Source organism: Bombus terrestris, chromosome 17 (assembly GCF_910591885.1).
Source record: "Bombus terrestris chromosome 17, iyBomTerr1.2, whole genome shotgun sequence".
In the NCBI taxonomy this organism is placed as follows: domain Eukaryota; kingdom Metazoa; phylum Arthropoda; class Insecta; order Hymenoptera; family Apidae; genus Bombus; species Bombus terrestris.
Window position 1 is genome coordinate 8,053,902 of NC_063285.1, and position 23,721 is coordinate 8,077,622.

Below are 23,721 nucleotides of genomic sequence, written 5' to 3' on the forward strand. Positions count from 1 at the left end.
ATGTTCAGGTAGTTTTTGTCGGTGAAGTGGGTTTCAGATATGAGCATTATGTCGATTAGCTGGTGTTTTAGGAAGAGTTCTAGTTCAAGTTTGCGTTGCGCTAGACCGTTGGCATTCCACAGAGCTATGCGTCTTGGTTTTATTTTGTGTCGGGGCGTATTAATTTATCCATGATGAGTGTTAATAGCGATAGCAAATTGTTTATTTGCTCTGATTGTTTCTCTATTAGCTTTTCAAGCCTAGAGACGTTGTCTGTATTAGGTGAGGTGGGGGCACTATTTTGGGGAGGATCCCTGTGGCTATTTGGTGTATTTCGAGTGCCTTGTACCGCTTGGGCATAGGAGGTTGAGGGAGTGGTGAGTTTGGTAGGGCTGGGTGTTTGATTGGTTGGGGGGATTGGGGTAAAGGTGAATTTCGGCGAGCTGGGTGTTTGGTAGTTTACCTCTTTTGTTCTAAGTTTGGGGTACTTGTTTGAGTACAGAGTTTTGTAGGCTGAGCAGCCTTTGTAGTTGGCAGGATGGTCACCTTGACAGTGGATGCACTTCGCTGGGGTTTCCGGTGATTTCCTGCATTGGTCGGTGGGGTGTGTTCCTGCACATTTGACGCAGCGAAAGGTATGGTTGCAGTATTTCTGCGTGTGCCCGTATCTTTGGCACCTTTTGCATTGCACTATCTCCTTTTTGATTTGCGGTGGTTCGAATTTTACGATGGCGTTCATTAGGCGACTGGTGTTGTAGATTTCCTTGTTGTTGGGTTTCTGTTTTAAGTCGATAAAGAATAGGGATAACGGGTCTTTCGTGACTCTATGCCTTATGTTGCTGACATTGATGACTTCGTGGCCGAGTTTAGATAGTTCGGTTTTTAGTTCGTCGATGTCTGCGGAGTGGTGGATGTTTCGATGTAGCACCACCCGAAAAGGTCTTTCTTCTTTGAGTTGGTAGGTGTGGAAATTGGCGTTCAGGGCCCTAAGTGTCTTGGTGAGCTTCCTGTAGGCTTCTGGATTCGTCGGCAGGATTTTTACTTGGTTGTTGGTTATCTTCAGGTTGTAGTCCTCCTTGGAGATATCTCTCTAAGGTCTTGGTCATTGTCTGGATGTCGATGACATCATTAATAAATATTGGTGGGGGAGGGGGGCTTCTCTGTGCGTGGTGGTTAGGTGGCGGGCCTGCGATTTCCATGGCGTCGTTTGTGGATTCCAAAATTGCGAACCTGTTGTGGGTGTTAATTTGCGTTGATGGCTGTTCGTTCGAGTTTGTGTCTGATGGTTCGGTTTTGCGTTTTTTCGCCTTATTGGCGTCGTTGGCACCGTGGGATCTGCTGAACTTCTGCCACGGGGGAAGTAGCGCGGGGTAGTGATGGATTTGCACAGGCGAGCCTGGTCGTGATTGCTGGGCCATCATCGAGCTAGTTATGAATAACTAGTCGTGAGGCTATGAGGCAAGATTCGGGTTGGGGTTAGGTGCGTAGGCTTTTCTTCTCTCTGGCGGATAGGAAACACTTGTGAGGATAGGAGCACGTTGTTTTCACTTTCGACGGTTGGGTGACACGTGTTACTTTCGAACTTCACTGGGCACTAGAGACACGTCTGCACGTTTCGGCACTCAGCAGCGAACTCACAGACTAAGAATAGCAACCGACTGGCCGTGGAGGCCATTAACGCAATAGATACCGAAGGAAGACTAAAAAGGAAACACCCAGAAGACCTGACAAAGGAAGCAACATAAAGTATGTAACGTAACATACACGAAGATGGAATCCCGATGAAGGTAACCATCCACATGCTATGTATTTTTATTTTATTTTTATTTTTTTTATCAAACAAGTTAAAACATTTTACCAAATGTCCTACTGGACAAATTGTAAAATTAGAGCAAGTAAATAAAAACCTAACCCCAACCCGAATTTTGCCTCATAGCCTCACGACTAGTTATTCATATTGAAATAGGTAGCTCGATGATGGCCCAGCAATCACCACCAGGCTCGCCTGTGCAAACCCATCACTACCCCGCGCTACTCCCCCCGTGGCAGAAGTTCAGCAGATCCCACGGTGCCAACGACGCCAATAAGGCGAAAAAACGCAAAACCGAACCATCAGACACAAACTCGAACGAACAGCCATCAACGCAAATTAACACCCACAACAGGTTCGCAATTTTGGAATCCACAAACGACGCCATGGAAATCGCAGGCCCGCCACCTAAGCACTACGCACAGAGAAGCCCCCCTCCCCCACCAATATTTATTAATGATGTCATCGACATCCAGACAATGACCAAGTCCTTAGAGAGAGATATCTCCAAGGAGGACTACAACCTGAAGATAACCAACAACCAAGTAAAAATCCTGCCGACGAATCCAGAAGCCTACAGGAAGCTCACCAAGACACTTAGGGCCCTGAACGCCAATTTCCACACATACCAACTCAAAGAAGAAAGACCTTTTCGGGTGGTGCTACATCGAAACATCCACCACTCCGCAGATATCGACGAACTAAAAACCGAACTATCTAAACTCGGCCACGAAGTCATCAATGTCAGCAACATAAGGCATAGAGTCACGAAAGACCCGTTATCCCTATTCTTTATCGACTTAAAACAGAAACCCAACAACAAGGAAATCTACAACACCAGTCGCCTAATGAACGCCATCGTAAAATTCAAACCACCGCAAATCAAAAAGGAGATAGTGCAATGCAAAAGGTGCCAAAGATACGGGCACACGCAGAAATACTGCAACCATACCTTCCGCTGCGTCAAATGTGCAGGGACACACCCCACCAACCAATGCAGGAAATCACCGGAAACCCCAGCGAAGTGCATCCACTGTCAAGGTGACCATCCTGCCAACTACAAAGGCTGCTCAGCCTACAAAACTCTGTACTCAAACAAGTACCCCAAACTTAGAACAAAAGAGGTAAATTACCAAACACCCAGCTCGCCGAAATTCACCTTTACCCCAATCCCCCCAACCAATCAAACACCCAGCCCTACCAAACTCACCACTCCCTCAACCTCCTATGCCCAAGCGGTACAAGGCACTCGAAATACACCAAATAGCCACAGTGATCCTCCCCAAAATAGTGCCCCCACCTCACCCAATACAGACAACGTCTCTAGGCTTGAAAAGCTAATAGAGAAACAATCAGAGCAAATAAACAATTTGCTATCGCTATTAACACTCATCATGGATAAATTAATACGCCCCGACACAAAATAAAACCAAGACGCATAGCTCTGTGGAATGCCAACGGTCTAGCGCAACGCAAACTTGAACTAGAACTCTTCCTAAAACACCAGCTAATCGACATAATGTTCATATCTGAAACCCACTTCACCGACAAAAACTACCTGAACATAAACGGATACAAGTTCTACCATACCCAACACCCCAGCGGAAAGGCCCACGGCGGCACCGGAATCATAATCAAATCAAACATTAAGCACGCGGAGTTCCCAAGCGGTCACCCATTTAAATACTTTCTCCATCTTAACTTTCGTGATAGGACGAGAACCAGTGCTTTTCTTTATAACGTTTATTGGCCAATAGTTACATTACATGTGTGTGTTTTTCATAATAAACAATGAATTTCGGTTGTGGGATGGATCAATTAAAAGTACCGATACATGACGGTACGACATGCAATACTTTATGTGTCGGGATTACATTTTTGTAGGTTTACAATTTGTAACTTAAATTTATGTCGTTGTAGAGCGGTGCTTATATATGATGTTGTTTTTTTGTTCCTATCTCTGTCCTGAAAACCTGGTCGCAAAAACCGGACAATTCAGTAGTCTACATTTGGTTTCGGCGGAGCTGCGGGATTTTGCGAGGGCCGCGGGAGGGTGGACAGGGAGGGGAACGGAGGGGTGTCCTGTAGAATTATTTACAATATCTACAATATTTACAATATTTACATGATTACAATATCTGCACTATTTTACACGGAGGGAGATTTGAGTGTTGTTATTTTGTGGTTCTTTTTCTTGTTATTTTTATTATGGTTTTGGCATCCACCAATATTTTTTTTATGCATTTTCTGTGATTGTCTTCTGCGTCTTTTTGGGGAAGGGCCATGTTGTATCTCCACCTAGTGTCTACAGTTTGCACATTTGAGTTTGCCTCGTTGAGTATTGTTTTAATCCCTATTTTTCTTTTTATATGCTAGATTATTGGGATATTTTTTTGGTCTTGGAGGTAGTTTCTTTCGTCTAGGTATAAAAATGCTTCGGGGGGATGTAACCTGTCGTCAGTGTATTTTTGTAATATGAATCGTTTGGAAATAAGCAACCGAAGATTACACTATTTTCCTTTATCTTTGCAGTTTGCGCGAAGTGGTTTCTTGTTAGTTTTATGAGGATTGCCGTTCCTCCTCCTTGGGTGGCGTTTGGTCTGTCGTGTCTTATTATAGAGTAGTTTTTGTATTGCACTTTCTGTCTATAGTTCAGTTTGGTTTCTGAGATAAGTACTATGTCGGGGGTTTCTTTCTTAATTAGGGTTAGCATGCTGTATCTCTTTTGGTTTGAGATTAGTGAGTTGGCGTTTATTGAGATGATTTTCAGATGTTTAACTTTTGTCTGATTTGTTTTTTGCTGTAATTGGTGGACGGGTGGGTTTTGGCTAATCTTCGTCTATATTTTCGATGATGTTGAAGATGGAGTCGATTCTTTCTTCATGCGTATTTAATGCTTTTTTTATTTCGTTTAGTTGTGTTTGTTGGTCGCTTAGAGCTTTTAGAATGCTTTTTTTGAAGTCTTCAATAACATTTATTATGCTTATTTGAGGTGAGTCTATTGTTGGGTTAGGGTTTTGTTTAACTTGCGCCGCTATGTTTGTTACTTGCGGGCTTGTCTCGTTTATACTTGTTCTTTGTTTTACTATGTCCGCGAACTTTAGCTCGGGGACGTACTTACGGCTTATTTTGGCGATTCTTTCGATTTTTGTTGTTTTTGCTTTGGTGATTTTTTCATTAATCTTTTTCCGTAATTCGACGAGTTTTGGACATCCTTTGTATGATGCAGGATGTCCGTAGTTTTTGCAGTTTACGCAGTAGATTTTTTCTTTGCTTACTGCTGCTTCTTTTTTTATTTTGCACTCGCCTGGCCCGTGCGGTTCAGTGCATTTTACACAGCTATAGTTTAGGTTACAGTTTTGTGCTGTGTGGCCTATTCGCTGGCATTTGTAGCACTGCGTGATATCGTTTTTTTTTATTTTTTCCCATGCTATTTTTAGATAGTTGAGTCTGTTTATTTTTAGTAGGTTCCCAATGTTGCTATAGGGGGAGACTTGGATTATATAGATTGGGAGCAATGTGTTGTTCTCCCTTGATTTTCTTGTTGTGAATCGAGACACTTTGGTGAAGTTAACTTCTTCTATATTCAGGGCTTTTAGGTCTTCTAGTATTTCCGCTTCTGTGTAGCTGTTTCCTAGCCTTTTTAGTAGGTACGTGTGGGGTTTTTGAGATTTTGGGGTATATGTGAAGTAGGCCGTGTTGGCTGCGGTCAGTATTTTTTTTGCATTCGCGTAGTCATTTATGTTTTGGAGATAAAGCACGTGCTTACCTGAGTGGATTTTTTTGATATGGAAATTCTTGATTTTGAGAGAAGTTTCCATGAGTGCTATTGTGTCTTTTGGGTCTTGTAATGTTATGTTGATGGGGGGTGGCCTGGCCCCTTTTGCCGATGTGGGGGGGTCTGCCTGTTCTTCAGCGGGGTGGCTGGGTGGCAAGCCCTTATGAGTTTGGTTTTTCAGCAATGTTGAAGGATGTGGTGTTGTTTTTTTCGGCGGAGCGGGGGGGGGGGGGTGCTTGTCCGGGCGGTATTGCTTTTGCTCGTGGTTATTGGTGACGTGTCCAAGGGAGTGGGCTGTCTGGTTGCTTTTTTCCTTAGTAAGTTTTTTTTTTTTTTTAATGTTTTCGATAATAGTTTCCTGCGGTTGCGATGCGCAGGGGTCTTGAGCTTGGATGGCTTCGAATCTGTTTTTTATTGGGATTGCCATTGGTTGAGGGCTCCTTTTTTGCTTCATGATTTCGTTTTTTTCGTAGTGCTCTTCTTGAGAATCGCATTCTTCTTCGTTTGAACTTTATTGTCTGATATTTTTTGTGTTCCTGCTTACCAGGTTTGGAGGCGGGTTGAGTTTCCGCGTCTTTTGTGTAGCAGGTCTTATGCAGGTATTACGTGTTGGGCTCGCTCGAGTCTAACAACGGTATCGGCAATCTCGTTCGAATTCCCGCAGGGAGGGCTCGCTTTTGGGAGCCTATGGGGGCTGGCAAACCCACGTTCCCGCAGCCAGGGGGACCGTCGGGACAAGCGTCCCGCTTACGTGAGTCCCTATGTACTCCGCAGGGAAGGTCGCCGTGAGTGTAAGGCGTTTAATTACAGTTACATTCTCTCTACGTGGCCTTGGGTAGTAGCGCACCCACGATCCTGATGCCAAGGGTGGGACCGTCGGGATATGTTCCCGGGTACGAAAGTACCTTGAGGCCCCCGCTTACGTGAGTCCCATCTGGAACTGCCGAGCACGGTTAGCAGGTCGCCGGCCGGCAGTGACGTGGCCGTACATCCATACGATATTCCCACCAACGACTAAGGTTGGTACCACGGGCGATCGAGTTACAGCCCGGAGGGAGTAGCGACCCCTCTGCCCAGCCAATTAATGGGAATGGACCCGTGGTGGCAGTGGTTGATGACCAAGATGCTGGCAAGAGGACCGAGTTAAGGTGATTGGCTCCACCGAATGGCCTTCGGCGGATGAGCAGCGTCCCACCTGCTCCGGAACCGTCCTGGTGAAACGGGAGGGCTTAGAATGTGCCCCGTTCGACCTGAGATGAGCGACAGCCCCTGCAGGCTTAGCTAATCCAGGGAGCAAGGTACTGGGTGCCTTGTGCGATGGTTGGGCGTTTTCTCCAACCCCTATGGTCGTAGGGGGCCCGGATTCGAGTAGTTCAATCATGAACACGTAGGAGGCAATCAGCTCCCGTGCCTTCGAATCGCTAATCGTGGAGTAACGAACAGTTTCAATCTCTCAGCGCTGTTCCAGCGCTCCTGCAGGTGAAATATTTCCATCAGGCGTAACGATCAGTGGACAATCCTGTGCGAAGTCTTCAGTTTTGAACGATATTTCCCAGCATACGTGAAGGTAAGTATCATTTTAGTGATCGAATAATTAGTAAACCGTCTCATGCGGGTCTTTCAAATGAGAGCGACATCAAGACGCGTTCGCAGACGAGTGTATCGTTAATCATTCGTATCGTCGTACGATAATTCAGTCGCATTCGTTCAGTCGTACATCGCGTCGCGGCATTCGCTTCAGTTGCTTCGTATTGCTTAATCGTCCGCAGTAAGCATTAGTAAATTTCGTTTTAATCGTCGAAGACAATTCCAAACTTTCTCATCGATTGTTCTTCGATATTTTGTTTTCGAGTTTTAACTTCGTCAATTGTTCTTCATTGCGCATTGAGTCATTACTCTCCCTCGTAAATCTGTTATTCAAGATTAATTCGACGGGGAACAAGTTACAGAACGCGGTATCGTCGATATCAGACACACGCGTACAGGTTAGACGTATCGTTATTTCTTTAACCGTTTGAGTACCAAGCAGCGTGATCGCGCTGTTTAGATTTTCTATCGAAAAGTCCCAGTACATTTGAACGCTACCGTCGACTGACGATATTTTGTATTACATTGTTATCTTAATAGTTTTTATTGAACAAAATTTTATAATAATTATAAACTAATAGTACGAATATATAAAAATATAGATGTATTTCATAAGAATAACGAATATGACGAGCGCTTTTGTGCTGCTTGTTTCTTTTCACAATCGATTAAGAAGCTATCGTGCCGTTCGGGACTTTTCGACCCTGGTTTTTCAAAAATCCCGGGGCTCAAACGGTTGAATTATGTCAATATTATCATAAATAATTATTTTTCTATTTACTCTATATGATTTTCGAAACATTAAAAGATTATTATTACTCGACTATTTCAATATTGATTATGATACATTTTTAATTACGGTTAAACTTGTCGCTACTGGTGTGAGAGACTGTAAAATTGATTCGAAACAGTATTTTACAGAGATTGATGAAACCGACGAGTTAGATATTTATACAATTAAAAGTTATTTCTATTTCTGAATTTTCTTTGCGAATATGTTAACTGTGCTTGAGCAGCGCTGGGTCAAATTTATCGGAAAAATATTTGAAATAGTATTTTAAGTTGTTGTTGGTCTACAGTACGAATAAAATATTTTATGTAGCAAAGAAATATGTAGTAAAGAAGAAACTATCTTTATTTTCACAATGTGGTATATGAAATAAAGTATCTTATCTTTGTATTGTAGATAGAATTTAAAATGTTTCTTAACAATGAATATTGATTAAGCAGAAGGTTAATATAAAGATGCCAGAATCCAAAATATTTACAAATTAAATTCATGTTCTTTTTAATGCTGCTGCATTCTCCGGGTCTCTTTGTTCTTACTGCTCTCCTTTTTTTCTCTCAGAACTTCTGTATTCTTTAAACATATAGAGCAAAATGTTATTCGACTATTGAAACCGATACGTTTGAGAAAAAGACGTGCGATTATAGAAAATTTAGGGAACGCACCGATACAAAATTATATTATAAGACGGTAATATGACCTGCGTAGGAAAGCTGCGAAAGAAATAGCAGAGAGTGTCATAAATACATCGGAACATTTCAAAGAGAAAATAAGAGTTCGTAAAAATTTCGCTAATGCCAAAATTTTGTTTGCGATAGTAGTATGTTCCGGTTCTTTGCGATGAAAGTTATTATGAAGGATATAGTAACATATTACTACATTTTCCCGGCCCTTTAGTTAGAAGATAAAATAAACAAAGAGGCATCTTTATATGCAAAGGTAGTAACAAGTATTATTCAAAGTTTTCAGCACTTGTATTACTCTTTTGTGGGCAAACACGCAATCCATTTTTTTTTTTTATTTAATTTGTACTTTCCAATTTGTCCAGCCGGACATTTGTTAAATTTTTCTAAATTTATTTGTGGATGGCTATCCCTAGCGGGATACCATCTTCGAGTTTGACTATTTTATTTCTGTAGTGAGGTCCGTGGGGTGTTTTCTTTTTATTCTTCTTTCTATGAAAGTTTTGCTCAGCAGCTATCCATATTTATCCGTATTTTGCTTCAGCAGCTAGTTGGTTTGGATATGTTGCCATTTTTTCCTTGTATTTATTTGAGTATCTGCCTATTTCTTCTTTGATCGTTGGTATTTTTAGATCTTTGCATGTATCCTGATTTCTAATATATCATGGGGCGTTCACTACTGTTCTGAGTATCTCTGAGAAGGAACTTTGGTTTATTTACCTTACTCATTGCTGCTGTCCCCCATAGTGGTATTCTGTACGTGCAAATTGGTTTTATTATCGTTTTCTAAATTTTTAGTTTATTTTCCATGCTGACTTAGAGTTTCGACTAGTTAGCCAGTACATCTGTCTTTTTTTATCCGTATTTTGTCTATAATTGATTTAGTATGTTGCTTTCATGTAAGTTTTGAGGCCTTAGTATTTAACTTGCTTTGTTTGTGTTATGTCCATGCCAATTAATTGGATATTAGGTGTTTTTCGTTTTCGTATTGTAAATGTAATGTGGTTAAATCGATTAGGGTTTGCTTTTATCTTGCAGTCATTTTTCTATTTTTCTGACACGCTCTGGTAGTAATATAATTGCTGTTTCTGGATTAGAGTGCTTGTGTTACGGTGTTGTCAGGACCGGCTAAGTTCAAAACCGGAGATAAAGATGTGGCGGCACTCTGCAACAATATATTTCGGTGAAGTTCCTAATGAACCCTCAATATCCCAACAGTCCTTCAGCCGAATGTTCAAGAAGGCGTATGTGGCAACTCAATGATATTGTGGGTATAGAGTGGTGACAAATGAAAAATAACCGAATCTGATCAGAGGTCGATTTGTAAGAGTCAGTCTTGAAAAGTCACTCCTAGAGCTCGGAAGTAAATTGTAAACCTAATGTTAGAAAAAAATAAAGTTTCTTTTTTTTTTATTTTCTTTTATTTTTTTTTTCTTATTTTACGCGACGAAGGCACGGGGAGTAGCGAAATTAAGAAATCACTGAACGTTTCCTTGCGTCGTTGGAATGATTTCGCTTAGGTTTAAACGTTTCACGAGCAAATAGTAGACTTTAAATATGGTGGTAGAGTTTATTATGTGAATTCAACAGAGTGACGGTTAAGAATGTTTGGAAAGAGTGTGATATAACGACTCTTGACTCTTCGGTGGCTAACTAATCAATGGCTGCGGTTCCGAAATATATTGATGGCCGTCAGCCCTGAGGTGATTTTGGTGTAGAACGTGTAGGGTACCAAAGAAATACTCGTTGGTGTTTAACAATATATTTATTAGCAATTCTCGCTTTCGACTCTTTACTCCCGATTCCAACTGACGATTCTCTCCTCTCGGTTACAACTCAACTGTTTTGTTGATTCAATTTGTTTCTTTTTGTCATCCGTCAATATCCCTAGTACGCACGCGTTCGTTACATGTCCACCACCGTTGCCACCTACTCCCTCTTTCAAATATCCGATGGAAGGACCGCATTGATATCGATGGCTCATTAGGCCTGTCGGCAATTGCGCTTCGGTGATACCGTTGGAAAGTTTTGTTGTCGAGTGCCACTACAGCCCTATTCAAGTTTTCCAACCCTTTCTGCTTGCTGGCATTTGCGCTTTATTGCCGACATTGTGTGTATGTCGCGTTACTATAATAGAGACCAAAGAAGCCGTTGTACAATGTCACCTGACTAGTCCAGCCGTGTCGTCCGTGAATGTTAATGAGGTGGTGTGTCGTGATAGGAGCGGAAGGAATACTCAGATGTTCAACAAAAAGTTTATTAACTATTAACAATCACCAGTCAACAATTTACGATCCACAATTACGATTAATTATCGAGAGTTTATAATCGCGTATCTCGGCTCGTGTTTGCTTTTCTATGACGCTGAACCTTTCGCACTTCGCGGCTCGAGGAAGAATGAATCCTTTGTTCGAAACCAAACGGATTCTTTCCTTAGTTGCCCTTCGATATCCCTACTACACACGCGGTTATTAGATGTTATTAGATTCGGCAAAAGAACCGTAGGGATATCGATGGTACATTAGGCACGTCGACCTTACGCTTTGAAGGTATAGCGCTTTGTGTCGCGAGGTTGTGGAAAGTTCCGTGGTCGAGTACCGCCACATTAGTATTTTGCTGTTGGTAATTGTACGTAATCCAGTGAAACTAAATAGTTTTGAAATTGAAGTAGGCGAGAAAATTAGAGTATTATGATGGTGCAGGACGAAAGGGCCTGATTTCCTATACAAAAATATGTCGACGATGAAGTAACAAATTTTGACGCAAGACTTGATTTTCTAGAAAATCAATTGTGAAGTTCCGTCCACTCGACTCGCTACTTGTTAAGTATAGGAGTACCTACGTGACGGAACTTCACAATCCATTGTCTGGGAAACGAAGCCAGAAAAGATTTCATATATCTGAATGCACGTCTAAAACTACCATTTTCTCTCATACATACACGTATGTTTTCTTCAATATTTTCTTTATTCGATAACATGAAATTACAAAACTAACTACTTCAGCCAACGCTCATACCGCGTTGAAAATACTCGTTCTCGTCGCAGTTGACCGTAATCCTCCGAGCAGGTCGGACCTCTCGGCCCTAAGGGATAAACAGGCGTAGGCCCAAACACTGAGCGCGGCAAGCTATACAGTGTACAGTAGACAGTGAGAGAGCAAAAAAAAAAAAAAGAAAGAAAAACAAAAAGAGTGCTAAACAGTGAAAAAATAGTGATAACATCAACCACTCTACAAACAATATAAAAATAGAAGAAGAAAGGAATGAAATCGAAACCAAGGAGGCGGAATCCGCCATAAGCTCGTCAAAAAAAAGGAATCAAAAGAAAAATAGAAAAACAACAAATAATTAAAGATAGCAGCATAAGAACTGCTACACAAAAGACGCGGAAACTCAATCCGCCCCCAAACCTGGTAATCAGGAACAAAATAAACACAAAACAAGAAAATTTAAAAGGAGAAGAAAGCGACTCACAAGAAGAGCGCGACGATAAAAACGAAAATATGAAACAAAGAAGAAGCCCACAACCTCAACCAATGACTATCACACTAAAAAACAGATTCGATGCCCTCCAAGCCCAAGACCCCTGCACACCGCAACCGCATGAAAACATTATCGATAACATTAAAAAAAAAAAAACAACGTATTAAGGGAAAAGGCAACCAGACAGCCCACTCCCCCGGTCACGTCGCCAATAACCACAAGCAAAAGCTATACCGCCCGGACAAGCACCCCCCCCCCCCCCCCGCCGCTCCGCCAAAAAAAACAACAACACCACATCCTTCAACATTACTGAAAAACCAAACTCATAAGGGCCTGCCACCCAGCCACCCCGCTGAAGAACAGGCAGACCCCCCCACATCGGCAAAAGGGGCCAGGCCACCCCCCATCAACATTACAAGACCCAAAAGGCACAATAGCACTCGTGGAAACTTCTCTCAAAATCAAGAATTTCCATATCAAAAGAATCCACTCAGGTAAGCACGTGCTTTATCTTCAAAACATAAATGACTACGCGAATGCAAAAAAAATACTGACCGCAGCCAACACGGCCTACTTCACATATACCCCAAAATCTCAAAAACCCCACACGTACCAACTAAAAGGGCTAGGAAACAGCTACACAGAAGCGGAAATACTAGAAGACCTAAAAGCCCTGAAAATAGAAGAAGTTAACTTCACCAAAGTGACTCGATTCACAACAAGAAAATCAAGGGAGAACAACACATTGCTCGCAATCTACATAATCCAAGTCTCCCCCGATAGCAACATTGGGAACCTACTAAAAATAAACAGACTTAACTATCTGAAAATAGCCTGGGAAAAAATTAAAAAAAACGATATCACGCAGTGCTACAAATGCCAGCGAATAGGCCACACAGCACAAAACTGTAACCTAAACTATCGCTGTGTAAAATGCACTGAACCGCACGGGCCAGGCGAGTGCAAAATAAAAAAAGAAGCAGCAGTAAGCAAAGAAAAAATCTACTGCGTAAACTGCAAAAACTACGGACATCCTGCATCATACGAAGGATGTCCAAAACTCGTCGAATTACGGAAAAAGATTAATGAAAAAATCACCAAAGCAAAAACAACAAAAATCGAAAGAATCGCCAAAATAAGCCGTAAGTACGTCCCCGAGCTAAAGTTCGCGGACATAGTAAAACAAAGAACAAGTATAAACGAGACAAGCCCGCAAGTAACAAACATAGCGGCGCAAGTTAAACAAAACCCTAACCCAACAATAGACTCACCTCAAATAAGCATAATAAATGTTATTGAAGACTTCAAAAAAAGCATTCTAAAAGCTCTAAGCGACCAACAAACACAACTAAACGAAATAAAAAAAGCATTAAATACGCATGAAGAAAGAATCGACTCCATCTTCAACATCATCGAAAATATAGACGAAGATTAGCCAAAACCCACCCGTCCACCAATTACAGCAAAAAACAAATCAGACAAAAGTTAAACATCTGAAAATCATCTCAATAAACGCCAACTCACTAATCTCAAACCAAAAGAGATACAGCATGCTAACCCTAATTAAGAAAGAAACCCCCGACATAGTACTTATCTCAGAAACCAAACTGAACTATAGACGCAAAGTGCACTACAAAAACTATTCTATAATAAGACACGACAGACCAAACGCTACCCAAGGAGGAGGAACGGCAATCCTCATAAAAAAACCCCTGAAGTTCAAAATAATCCAAAACGACAAAATAACAAACTTCAAAAGCCTAGAAACTACGATCATAAAAATAAAAATAAACAATAAGGAAAACTTATCTATCACCGCAGCCTACGCAGTCTACGGAAACCAGAAACAATTTAACGACGAATTCGACAATCTCTTCGAACTATTACAGCTCGACAAACAGAAAAACTACCATATAATAGCCGGTGACATTAATACCAAACATACAAGCTGGAAAAACGAACTAAACAACACGAGAGGAAACTTCATTAGAAACTGGCTAGACAATTGAAGCATTCACTACAAAACAAACCTCTACAGCTCCGAGCTACCCTCTTACCCAAAAGGACGCTCCTACCTAGACATATGCTTAGCAGACGCCCGAATAAAATTCCTAAACTTACGACCAAATAACACTCTCAAAACCATAGACTACGACAGCGACCATAACGCCATAGTATTTCAGATAAGCAAGAACACATCTGATTGCCTAACACTCGAAACACAGACCGAAACACCCAGGTACAACTACAAAAAGACAGACTGGAAAAAGTTCCAAACCCTACTCGAACAGAACTGCGACATAAAAATCTATAACAATGTCAACCTAACAGACAGACAAATCGACTCGTTCATAGACGAAATAGAAAAACATATACAAATCGCCCTACAAGAATCCGTACCGACGCTAAATGAAAAAGATTCCTGCGAGCCCTATATAAACTATAAAATGAGAAAACTACAACGAAATAAAAGCTATATACTATCCAAATTAAACAACTTAACATACAGCTACTCTTACGACAAAAGAGAAGACATAGAATTCCTAAAGTACCTGCTACACGAAATAAAATCACAACTAAAACAAGAATTCGCAAACTCTATAAATCAATACTGGACAAATAAAATAAAAAATATCTCCAAAAAAGACTCTGCTAGCATGTTCCCGCAGATAAATCAAATTTTCAGACCAAAGGAACAAAACTCCATCCCGCCCCTCAAACTGCCTCCAGAAAAAGCCTTCCTCATCCAAGAAGCAGGTATAAAGATACACAACACCAACAAAGACACAGAGGGCAACTTCATAATATCAAAAACAACGGAATAACCAGACATTATCGGCACCCACTTTTCCAAAACACACATACAAAACGAACACATGGGCCGAGGACAATTGAACAGAATTAGCATCGCAAAAACAAACAAATTAAAAAATAAAATAGAACAAGACATAGCGCTATAGGACATAAATCAAACTATCGCACATAAGCACAGCGCAACAGCGGCTTAAATTTAAGTTACAATAAAAATAAAAAAAAAATAAAAATAAAAAAAAAATACTCGTTCTCGTTACTCGATCACGAAAGTCAAGCAGCGCCGGGCACGGATAGTACTTGGATGGGTGACCGCCTGGGAACTCCGTGTGGTGTTGGCTTTTTTTACTTTTCTTAACACTTAGCCAACCGAACGGGCAGATTTCCCTTTTTTACTTTAGCAACGCGTTTTTGTTGTTGTTGTTGTTGTTATTATCAATTATTATTTACCTGGAATTGTTCCCAATTAATTGCGACCCTTTTTCTGCTTTTATAAAGTGCAGTATGGAATAAAATGCACCAATTTAGTGGTTTTAAAATTTATTAAAATGTTACGCCATCAGCTATGGCTAAATAAAGATATAGTCGAACGATATCACGCTATAAAAAAACATTAAAATACATTATGAATTTTTAACTTCACTTTTAAGTTGTGTCATTTATCTTTAGTCATTTTTAATGTTCTTAATTTTACCTATATCTTTTTATGGCTTAAATATATAATATTAATTTGATGTTTTGTATAAACAAAGTGTGAAATCGTTAAACAAAATCATTACCGCAAAATATAATTGATGACTTAAATAATTTTTATACTTCTTTGTTTTTCAAGTATTAGTGAATATTAGTCCTCCTTACGTAGGAAAATGCACGGTAGACAGCATACAGGTTGGTCTGTGCTGGCGCGGTGGACAGAGAAGCGTATAGCTCGCTCTGGCGTTAATAAGCTATGGTCGTATACATCAAGAAAATATCTTTTTAGCATTAAACGATTATCACCATACGTTATATCATTCTCGCAGACACGCTTACTGATATATTGCTTTGTTTATATTTTCCGATAATGTTACATGTGTTCAATATTCGGAATTCGGAATATGTCGTTTGAAAGAATACAAAAGTACATGTTCCGAAAGTTGTGACACACACCGAAGAACGATTGCCTGCGCGCGACGAAAATGAAGTCGAAAATGTAAAATGACATTTTTCGTTTTGTTTTCGCGAAAATCAATTATGAAATAGCTCCTACTTAATTTCACAGTCCATTATCTTGAAAACAAAGCCAGGCAAGGTTTCACAAATCTTTTTTGTCCTACAACATAATTGTATGTTTTGTAAATATTTTTTATTCAATAATATTTAATAACAAAATTGATTACTTCAACCAACGCTCATACCAAGCTGAATGCACTCTTTCTCGTCAGAGTGTTGTGAACCTCCCAGCAGGTCGGATCTCACTGGCCAAAAATACCAGGCGTATAACTTGTTAATGAGTTTGCCAATTTATGCAGTGATATTCAATAACGAAAAGTGATGAATAATGCTCACTATAAAAACAATCAAGAAAATAAGGGAAGGAAAGAAGATAGAATGAAAGAAGCAACCAAAAAGAAAATACTACAAAAATGGATATTTGAATTTGAATGAACTTTCGACCGTTTGCGTGGAGACGCGATTTCGAAGAAGCGCGCCAACGGGAGTCGTAAATTTCCGTTACGATTTAACTAATCCACGCCACGAATCGTTCGATCTTTTATTTCGATTCAGATAATAAGGATAGTTGAATGAAAATAACGCTGATATTAACAGGTTAATATATATTTTCAACGATCCAACAACTTCAATGAGATGCAAGGTTACGTATATGGAATGACAAACTACGAATGAGTACGACCCGAGACTCGTTTCGTGTTGGCGACTGTGATGATGTATCTTCTGTCGATTGGCTGTCTTCGACTGGGCGATTCTGCTGACTTGTCTTCCGACTCTTGCTGTTCCTTGAACTGTGTTTTAACTCGAGCTGGTGTTAACTGTTACTCGTGAGACTTGATTGTTACTTGAATGGTACTGTTTGTGACAAGTCTAGTGATCCAGTATAGAGATGAAGTCGAGAGCACAAGTGTAAAGACGAAGTCTACGGCACAAGTTGACTGTTCCGTAGTCGTGAGAACAAGTATAGAGATGAAGTGACTGCTCTGTATTTGTGAGAACAAGTAAAGTTCGTTTTTGTGTGATTACGGAGGAAAACTCTGAGTGAGCGAAGAGATGAAGAGATGAAGAAAGCGGATTTGTTGCTCACACTTTTCGTTTGGAAAGTTTACAAGAAACTTTGCGAAAATATCAACAAATGCAACGAGTCAAATACGAACGCGTTGCTCAAATGAGCCGCAAATTCATCCCGTGGTTAAAGTTCTCAGACATCCTAAAACAAGGAATAAGCCGGAGCCATGTCTCCGAAAACCAACCACATCAAACAAATTTATTACTGCGCGTAATTGAAAATCCAAACCCAATTAAAACGTAACCCAATAGAACGTAACAAACTTATCAAGGACTTCAAAGAAGCATATTCAAAGCCCTAAATGAACAACAAACACAATTAAACGAACTAAAACAATCATTAAAAACACACGAAGAAAGGATTGACTCTTGTCCAAAAGGAGGCTCCTGCCCAGCCATATGGCTTGGAGACGCACAATTGCAATTCCTTAATTTACGGGCAATTAACACACTCAAAATCATAGACTACGAATGCGACCATAATGCTCTCGTATTCCAGATGAACAAAAATACATCAGATTTCGTAATCCTAGAAACACGGAGTGACGGTCCCAGGTACAAGTGCAAAGATAACACACTAGGAAAAATTACAAAATCAGCTCGAAAAGAACTGCGTCCTGAACACCCGCAACAAGGTCAATCTAACAAAGAGGCAAATCGACTCATTTATAGACGAAGTAGAAAAACACGTACAAACCGTCCTTCAAGAATTCGTACTAAAAATAAATCAAAAGTCGGCTTTCGAGCCCTATATCTATAATAAAAGAAAATTACGAGACAAAAGCTCCATGCCATCCAACATAAACAATCTAAAATAAAACTATTCCTACGATAAAAGAGAAGATTTAGAATTATTAAAGTATCTTTTGCACAAAATACAGTTGCGCAAAAAGGACTCTGTTGGCATGTCCCACAGGGAAATCAAATATTTACATCAAAAAAGCCAAGCTCTATCCCATCTCTCAAACTGCCTTCGGACGAGAACGATTCCATTCAGCACGGTATGAACGTTAGTTGAAATAAGTGATTTCCTTATTTGCTTTTAGCGTACAAGAAAAGAATATTTGAAATATATAAGTGTGTGCAAGAATGAGTGATATATGGTATTAGTCGCGTAATACTAAAACATTTCTATTTCTCTATGTTTACATTATAGATTATTAAAAATAGATTATTAAGGAAAGCAAGAAAGATTGGAAGAATAAAAAGGTGAACACCACGCGGAGTTCACAAGCGGTCACCCATTTAAATACTTTCTCCATCTTAACTTTCGTGATAGGACGAGAACCAGTGCTTTTCTGTATAACGTTTATAGACCAATAGTTAGTATTACATGTGTGTGTTTTTCATAATAAACAATGAATTTCGGTTGTGGGATGGATCAATTAAAAGTACCGATACGTACCGGTACGACGTAGCCATGCAATATTTTGTGTGTCGGGATTACATTTTTTTAGGTTTACAATTTGTAACTTAAATTTATGTCGTTGTAGAGCGGTGCTTATATATGATGTTGTTTTTTTGTTCCTATCTCTGTCCTGAAAACCTGGTCGCAAAAACCGGACAATTCAGTAGTCTACATTTGGTTTCGGCGGAGCTGCGGGATTTTGCGAGGGCGGGGGGAGGGTGGACAGGGAGGGGAACGGAGGTGTGTCCTGTAGAATTATTTACAATATCTACAATATTTACAATATTTACATGATTACAATATCTGCACTATTTTACACGGAGGGAGATTTGAGTGTTGTTATTTTGTGGTTCTTTTTCTTGTTATTTTTATTATGGTTTTGGCATCCACCAATATTTTTTTATGCATTTTCTGTGATTGTCTTCTGCGTCTTTTTGGGGAAGGGCCATGTTGTATCTCCACCTAGTGTCTACAGTTTGCACATTTGAGTTTGCCTCGCTGAGTATTGTTTTAATCCCTATTTTTCTTTTTATATGGTAGATTATTGGGATATTACTTTGGTCTTGGAGGTAGTTTCTTTCGTCTAGGTATAAAAATGCTTCGGGGGGATGTAACCTGTCGTCAGTGTATTTTTGTAATATGAATCGTTTGGAAATAAGCAACCGAAGATTACACTATTTTCCTTTATCTTTGCAGGTTGCGCGAAGTGGTTTCTTGTTAGTTTTATGAGGATTGCCGTTCCTCCTCCTTGGGTAGCGTTTGGTCTGTCGTGTCTTATTATAGAATAGTTTTTGTAGTGCACTTTGTGTCTATAGTTCAGTTTAGTTTCTGAGATAAGTACTACGTCGGGGGTTTCTTTCTTAATTAGGGTTAGCATGCTGTATCTCTTTTGGTTTGAGATTAGTGAGTCGGCGTTTATTGAGATGATTTTCAGATGTTTAACATTTATCTGATTTGTTTTTTGCTGTAATTGGTGGACGGGTGGGTTTTTTCTAATCTTCGTCTATATTTTCGATGATATTGAAGATGGAGTCGATTCTTTCTTCTTGCGTATTTAATGCTTTTTTTATTTCGTTTAGTTGTGTTTGTTGGTCGCTTAGAGCTTTTAGAATGCTTTTTTTGAAGTCTTCAATGACATTTATTATGCTTATTTGGGGTGAGTCTATTGTTGGGTTTGGGTTTTGTTTGGCTTGTGCCGCTAAGTTTGTTACTAGCGGGCTTGTCTCGTTTATACTTGTTTTTTGTTTTACTATATCCGCGAACTTTAGCTCGGGGACGTACTTACGGCTTATTTTGGCGATTCTTTCGGTTTTTGATGTTTTTGCTTTGGTGATTTTTTCATTAATCTTTTTCCGTAGTTCGACGAGTTTTGGACATCCTTTGTAAGATGCAGGATGTCCGTAGTTTTTGCAGTATACGCAGTAGATTTTTTCTTTGCTTACTGCTGCTTCTTTTTTTATTTTGCACTCACCTGGCCCGTGCGGTTCAGTGCATTTTACACAGCGATAATTTAGGTTACAGTTTTGTGCAGTGTGGCCTATTCGCTGGCATTTGTAGCACTGCGTGATATCGTTGTTTTTTTTTATTTTTTCCCATGCTATTTTTAGATAGTTGAGTCTGTTTATTTTTAATAGGTTCCCAATATTGCTATCGGGGGAGACTTGAATTATATAGATTGGGAGCAATGTGTTGTTCTCCCTTGATTTTCTTGTTGTGAATCGGGTCACTTTGGTGAAGTTAACTTCTTCTATTTTCAGGGCTTTTAGGTCTTCTAGTATTTCCGCTTCTGTGTAGCTGTTTCCTAACCCTTTTAGTAGGTACGTGTGGGGTTTTTGAGATTTTGGGGTATATGTGAAGTAGGCCGTGTTGGCTGCGGTCAGTATTTTTTTTGCATTCGCGTAGTCAGTTATGTTTTGAAGATAAAGCACGTGCTTACCTGAGTGGATTCTTTTGGTATGGAAATTCTTGATTTTGAGAGAAGTTTCCACGAGTGCTATTGTGTCTTTTGGGTCTTGTAATGTTGATGGGGGGTGGCCTGGCCCCTTTTGCCGATGTGGGGGGGTCCGCCTGTTCTTCAGCGGGGTGGCTGGGTGGCAGGCCCTTATGAGTTTGGTTTTTCAGTAATGTTGAAGGATGTGGTGTTGTTGTTTTTTTTGGCGGAGCGGTGGGGGGGGGGTGCTTGCCCGGGCGGTATAGCTTTTGCTTGTGGTTATTGGCGACGTGACCGGGGGAGTGGGCTGTCTGGTTGCCTTTTCCCTTAATACGTTGTTTTTTTTTTTTTAATGTTATCGATAATGTTTTCATGCGGTTGCGGTGTGCAGGGGTCTTGGGCTTGGAGGGCATCGAATCTGTTTTTTAGTGTGATAGTCATTGGTTGAGGTTGTGGGCTTCTTCTTTGTTTCATATTTTCGTTTTTATCGTCGCGCTCTTCTTGTGAGTCGCTTTCTTCTCCTTTTAAATTTTCTTGTTTTGTGTTTATTTTGTTCCTGATTACCAGGTTTGGGGGCAGATTGAGTTTCCGCGTCTTTTGTGTAGCAGTTCTTATGCTGCTATCTTTAATTATTTGTTGTTATTCTATTTTTCTTTTGATTCCTTTTTTTTTGACGAGCTTATGGCGGATTCCGCCTCCTTGGTTTCGATTTCATTCCTTTCTTCTTCTATTTTTATATTGTTTGTAGAGTGGTTGATGTTATCACTATTTTTTCACTGTTTAGCACTCTTTTTGTTTTTCTTTTTTTTTTTTTTTTGCTCTCTCACTGTCTACTGTGCACTGTATAGCTTGCCGCGCTCAGTGTTTGGGCCTACGCCTGTTTATCCCTTAGGCCCGAGAGGTCCGAGCTGCTCGGAGGATTACGGTCAACTGACGAGAACGAGTGCACTCAGCGCGGTATGAGCGTTGGCTGAAATAAATAATATTTTTATTTGTCTTTGATCGTCAAAGAAATAGAATATTTAAAGAAACATTTGTGTGCCAAAATGAAAATGATATAATGTATGCTAATGGTAATACTAGGACATTGCAACTTCTTGATGCTTAGAATATAGATTATTAAAAATTAATTGTTAAGGAAGCCGAATTGATTTTTTGGGATTACGTTATTTTTGACTAGGGTGTTATTTATGACCATTTCGAATATTTTTTGGTTATGTTCGCTAGGATACTTATATGTCGCAGGTTTGAGGATGAGAAGCTGTCTTTATTTTTTTTTTGTGATGGCTATTAATTTATCTTTTTTCCATTTTCTGGAGATTGGTTGGTAATCTACGATATACACCTTCGCAGTCAAGGGGCTATTTTAGAAGACGATAATCGTACATGATCTGGACAATGGTTGGATGCTAATGAAAATCTTAAACAAATGCTGAAACCGTCATTACGGCCAAAACAGGTTATGATGATTGTTGTTGTTCATAAATAGTAGATGATGCACTCATTAGCCTCTGTTCGAAGAATGTGTTTGATAATGATACTTTGTAATGGCTCAATAAAAAGAACATTAGACTAAAAAACAACGTCTCAGAAATTCTATAGGCATAACATGATTCAAGTAAGATATAATTGAGAAAATGAATGCCTAGAATATGTAATGTAACGTGAAGTATCAAATGTGTTAATATAACAGGAACATACCTAATCGCGTATGTCATACGATCCAGTCTAAGACACCTCATGATGCATAATCTTTGCAGAGCAGTTTTATTTTTCCAATCTTGTGGGAAACTTTCTCGTTCCGGCGTATCTGATTCTACGAACTTCTTCCACCGTTTCGCAGCACCTTCTATGTCTTTTTCTAAATTTTGAAAGTCCTCCATTTGGCTCAAATATTTAATCCCTCCCCAACCGACATCTGTTAAAAAGTCTACGGGGCTTGTTAACTCCGGAATATACGGAAATCGTAGTAGGAAGTCAAGTTCTGATTGTGATATTTCCTTTGCTTCCATAAAAATCTGAAACGAATAGAATTATTCAATGTGACGTTAGTTGCAATAAAAATGCGATACATAGCGTTGCAAGCTGCCCTCATATGATTTAATTTACCCAAGGAAGATTTTTTTTGGTAAACTTTCCACTTCTGTGCAAAATTTTTCTAATCAATATACTACGCTATTTATCGCTATCTTAACGTCCTTTTTTCTTTTCCTGTTAGAAGTAATTAACCGTTTGGTTTGTATTATTGAACTCGATTATAAGGAACTAATCATGGAATTTATTCCAATTATAATTATCACATCTAATACAGTAGAGTAAAATAGTATGTAGTATTATACTATTATTATAGTATTATAGTATATTATACTATTATAGTATTATAGTATATTACAGTATTATAGTATATTATAGTATTATAGTATATTATAGTATTATAGTATATTATAGTATAGTATAGTATTATAGTATGTAGATATTCCATACAATTGATAATGCAGTAAATAAAAGAATCATATTAACACCTATCCTTTTTTTTTTTTTTTTTTTTTTTCACGTGGAGAAATCCTCATGGACACCCAGCTGCAAGCAGCATGGGTAGTGTCGGACTCTTACCGACTAAAACTCCACGGTGGTCTTCCAGACGGCTGTTCGAGGAGAGCTCAGGATCTCTTGCGAATACTACCAAGCGCTTCTCGTCGTCTATCTCCCTGCTGGGCGGAAGACTTCCTTGTTAGACAGAAAATCGGGGCCGCCAGGGGGGACCACGCACTCTAGCGCCCCTTTCCTTGGGTCTTGTTACTTCCTCGATGACTCCTTGGGCGCGTTTACGGCGGGGGCACCGCCGCTCCGTGACGCGCGGAGACTCCTTGATGTTGCGCTCTGCTGGTATGCTGGGCTTTCTCTCTTTCTCTCTCCGCTCGCTCCTTCACGAGCATGACTTGCTCGCAAAAGGTGCGGACGGCTGTGTACTCCTGGGGCCCCCTGAGCATAGCTTCGATGAGCGTATCGGGGGCCAATCTCTCGCCGATGTCGAGTCGTAAGACACGTCGCGGTACCTCCCACGCCGGGCAAGCCTCAAGCGTGTGCTGCGCCGTGTCCTCCTCCTTCCCACAGTGGTGACAGATGGACGTCACCTCTCGCCGGATCTTGAGCAGGTACTCGCCGAACACCCCGTGGCCGGTGA

At 40.1% G+C, this 23,721-nt stretch overlaps 1 protein-coding gene across 1 annotated transcript in view; it reads right to left on the reverse strand.

Annotated features, from left to right (window-relative positions):
- The window catches only part of LOC125386643 (dynein beta chain, ciliary-like), a 70,559-nt gene extending 47,831 nt beyond the window's left edge, over positions 1-22,728 (reverse strand). Inside the window, exon 1 of the mRNA XM_048413645.1 lies at positions 22,239-22,728. Within this exon, the coding sequence (XP_048269602.1) occupies positions 22,239-22,549 (311 nt within the window). The 5' untranslated portion in view covers positions 22,550-22,728. The remainder of the gene's footprint in view (positions 1-22,238) is intronic.
- Positions 22,729-23,721: the final 993 nt, after the last annotated feature.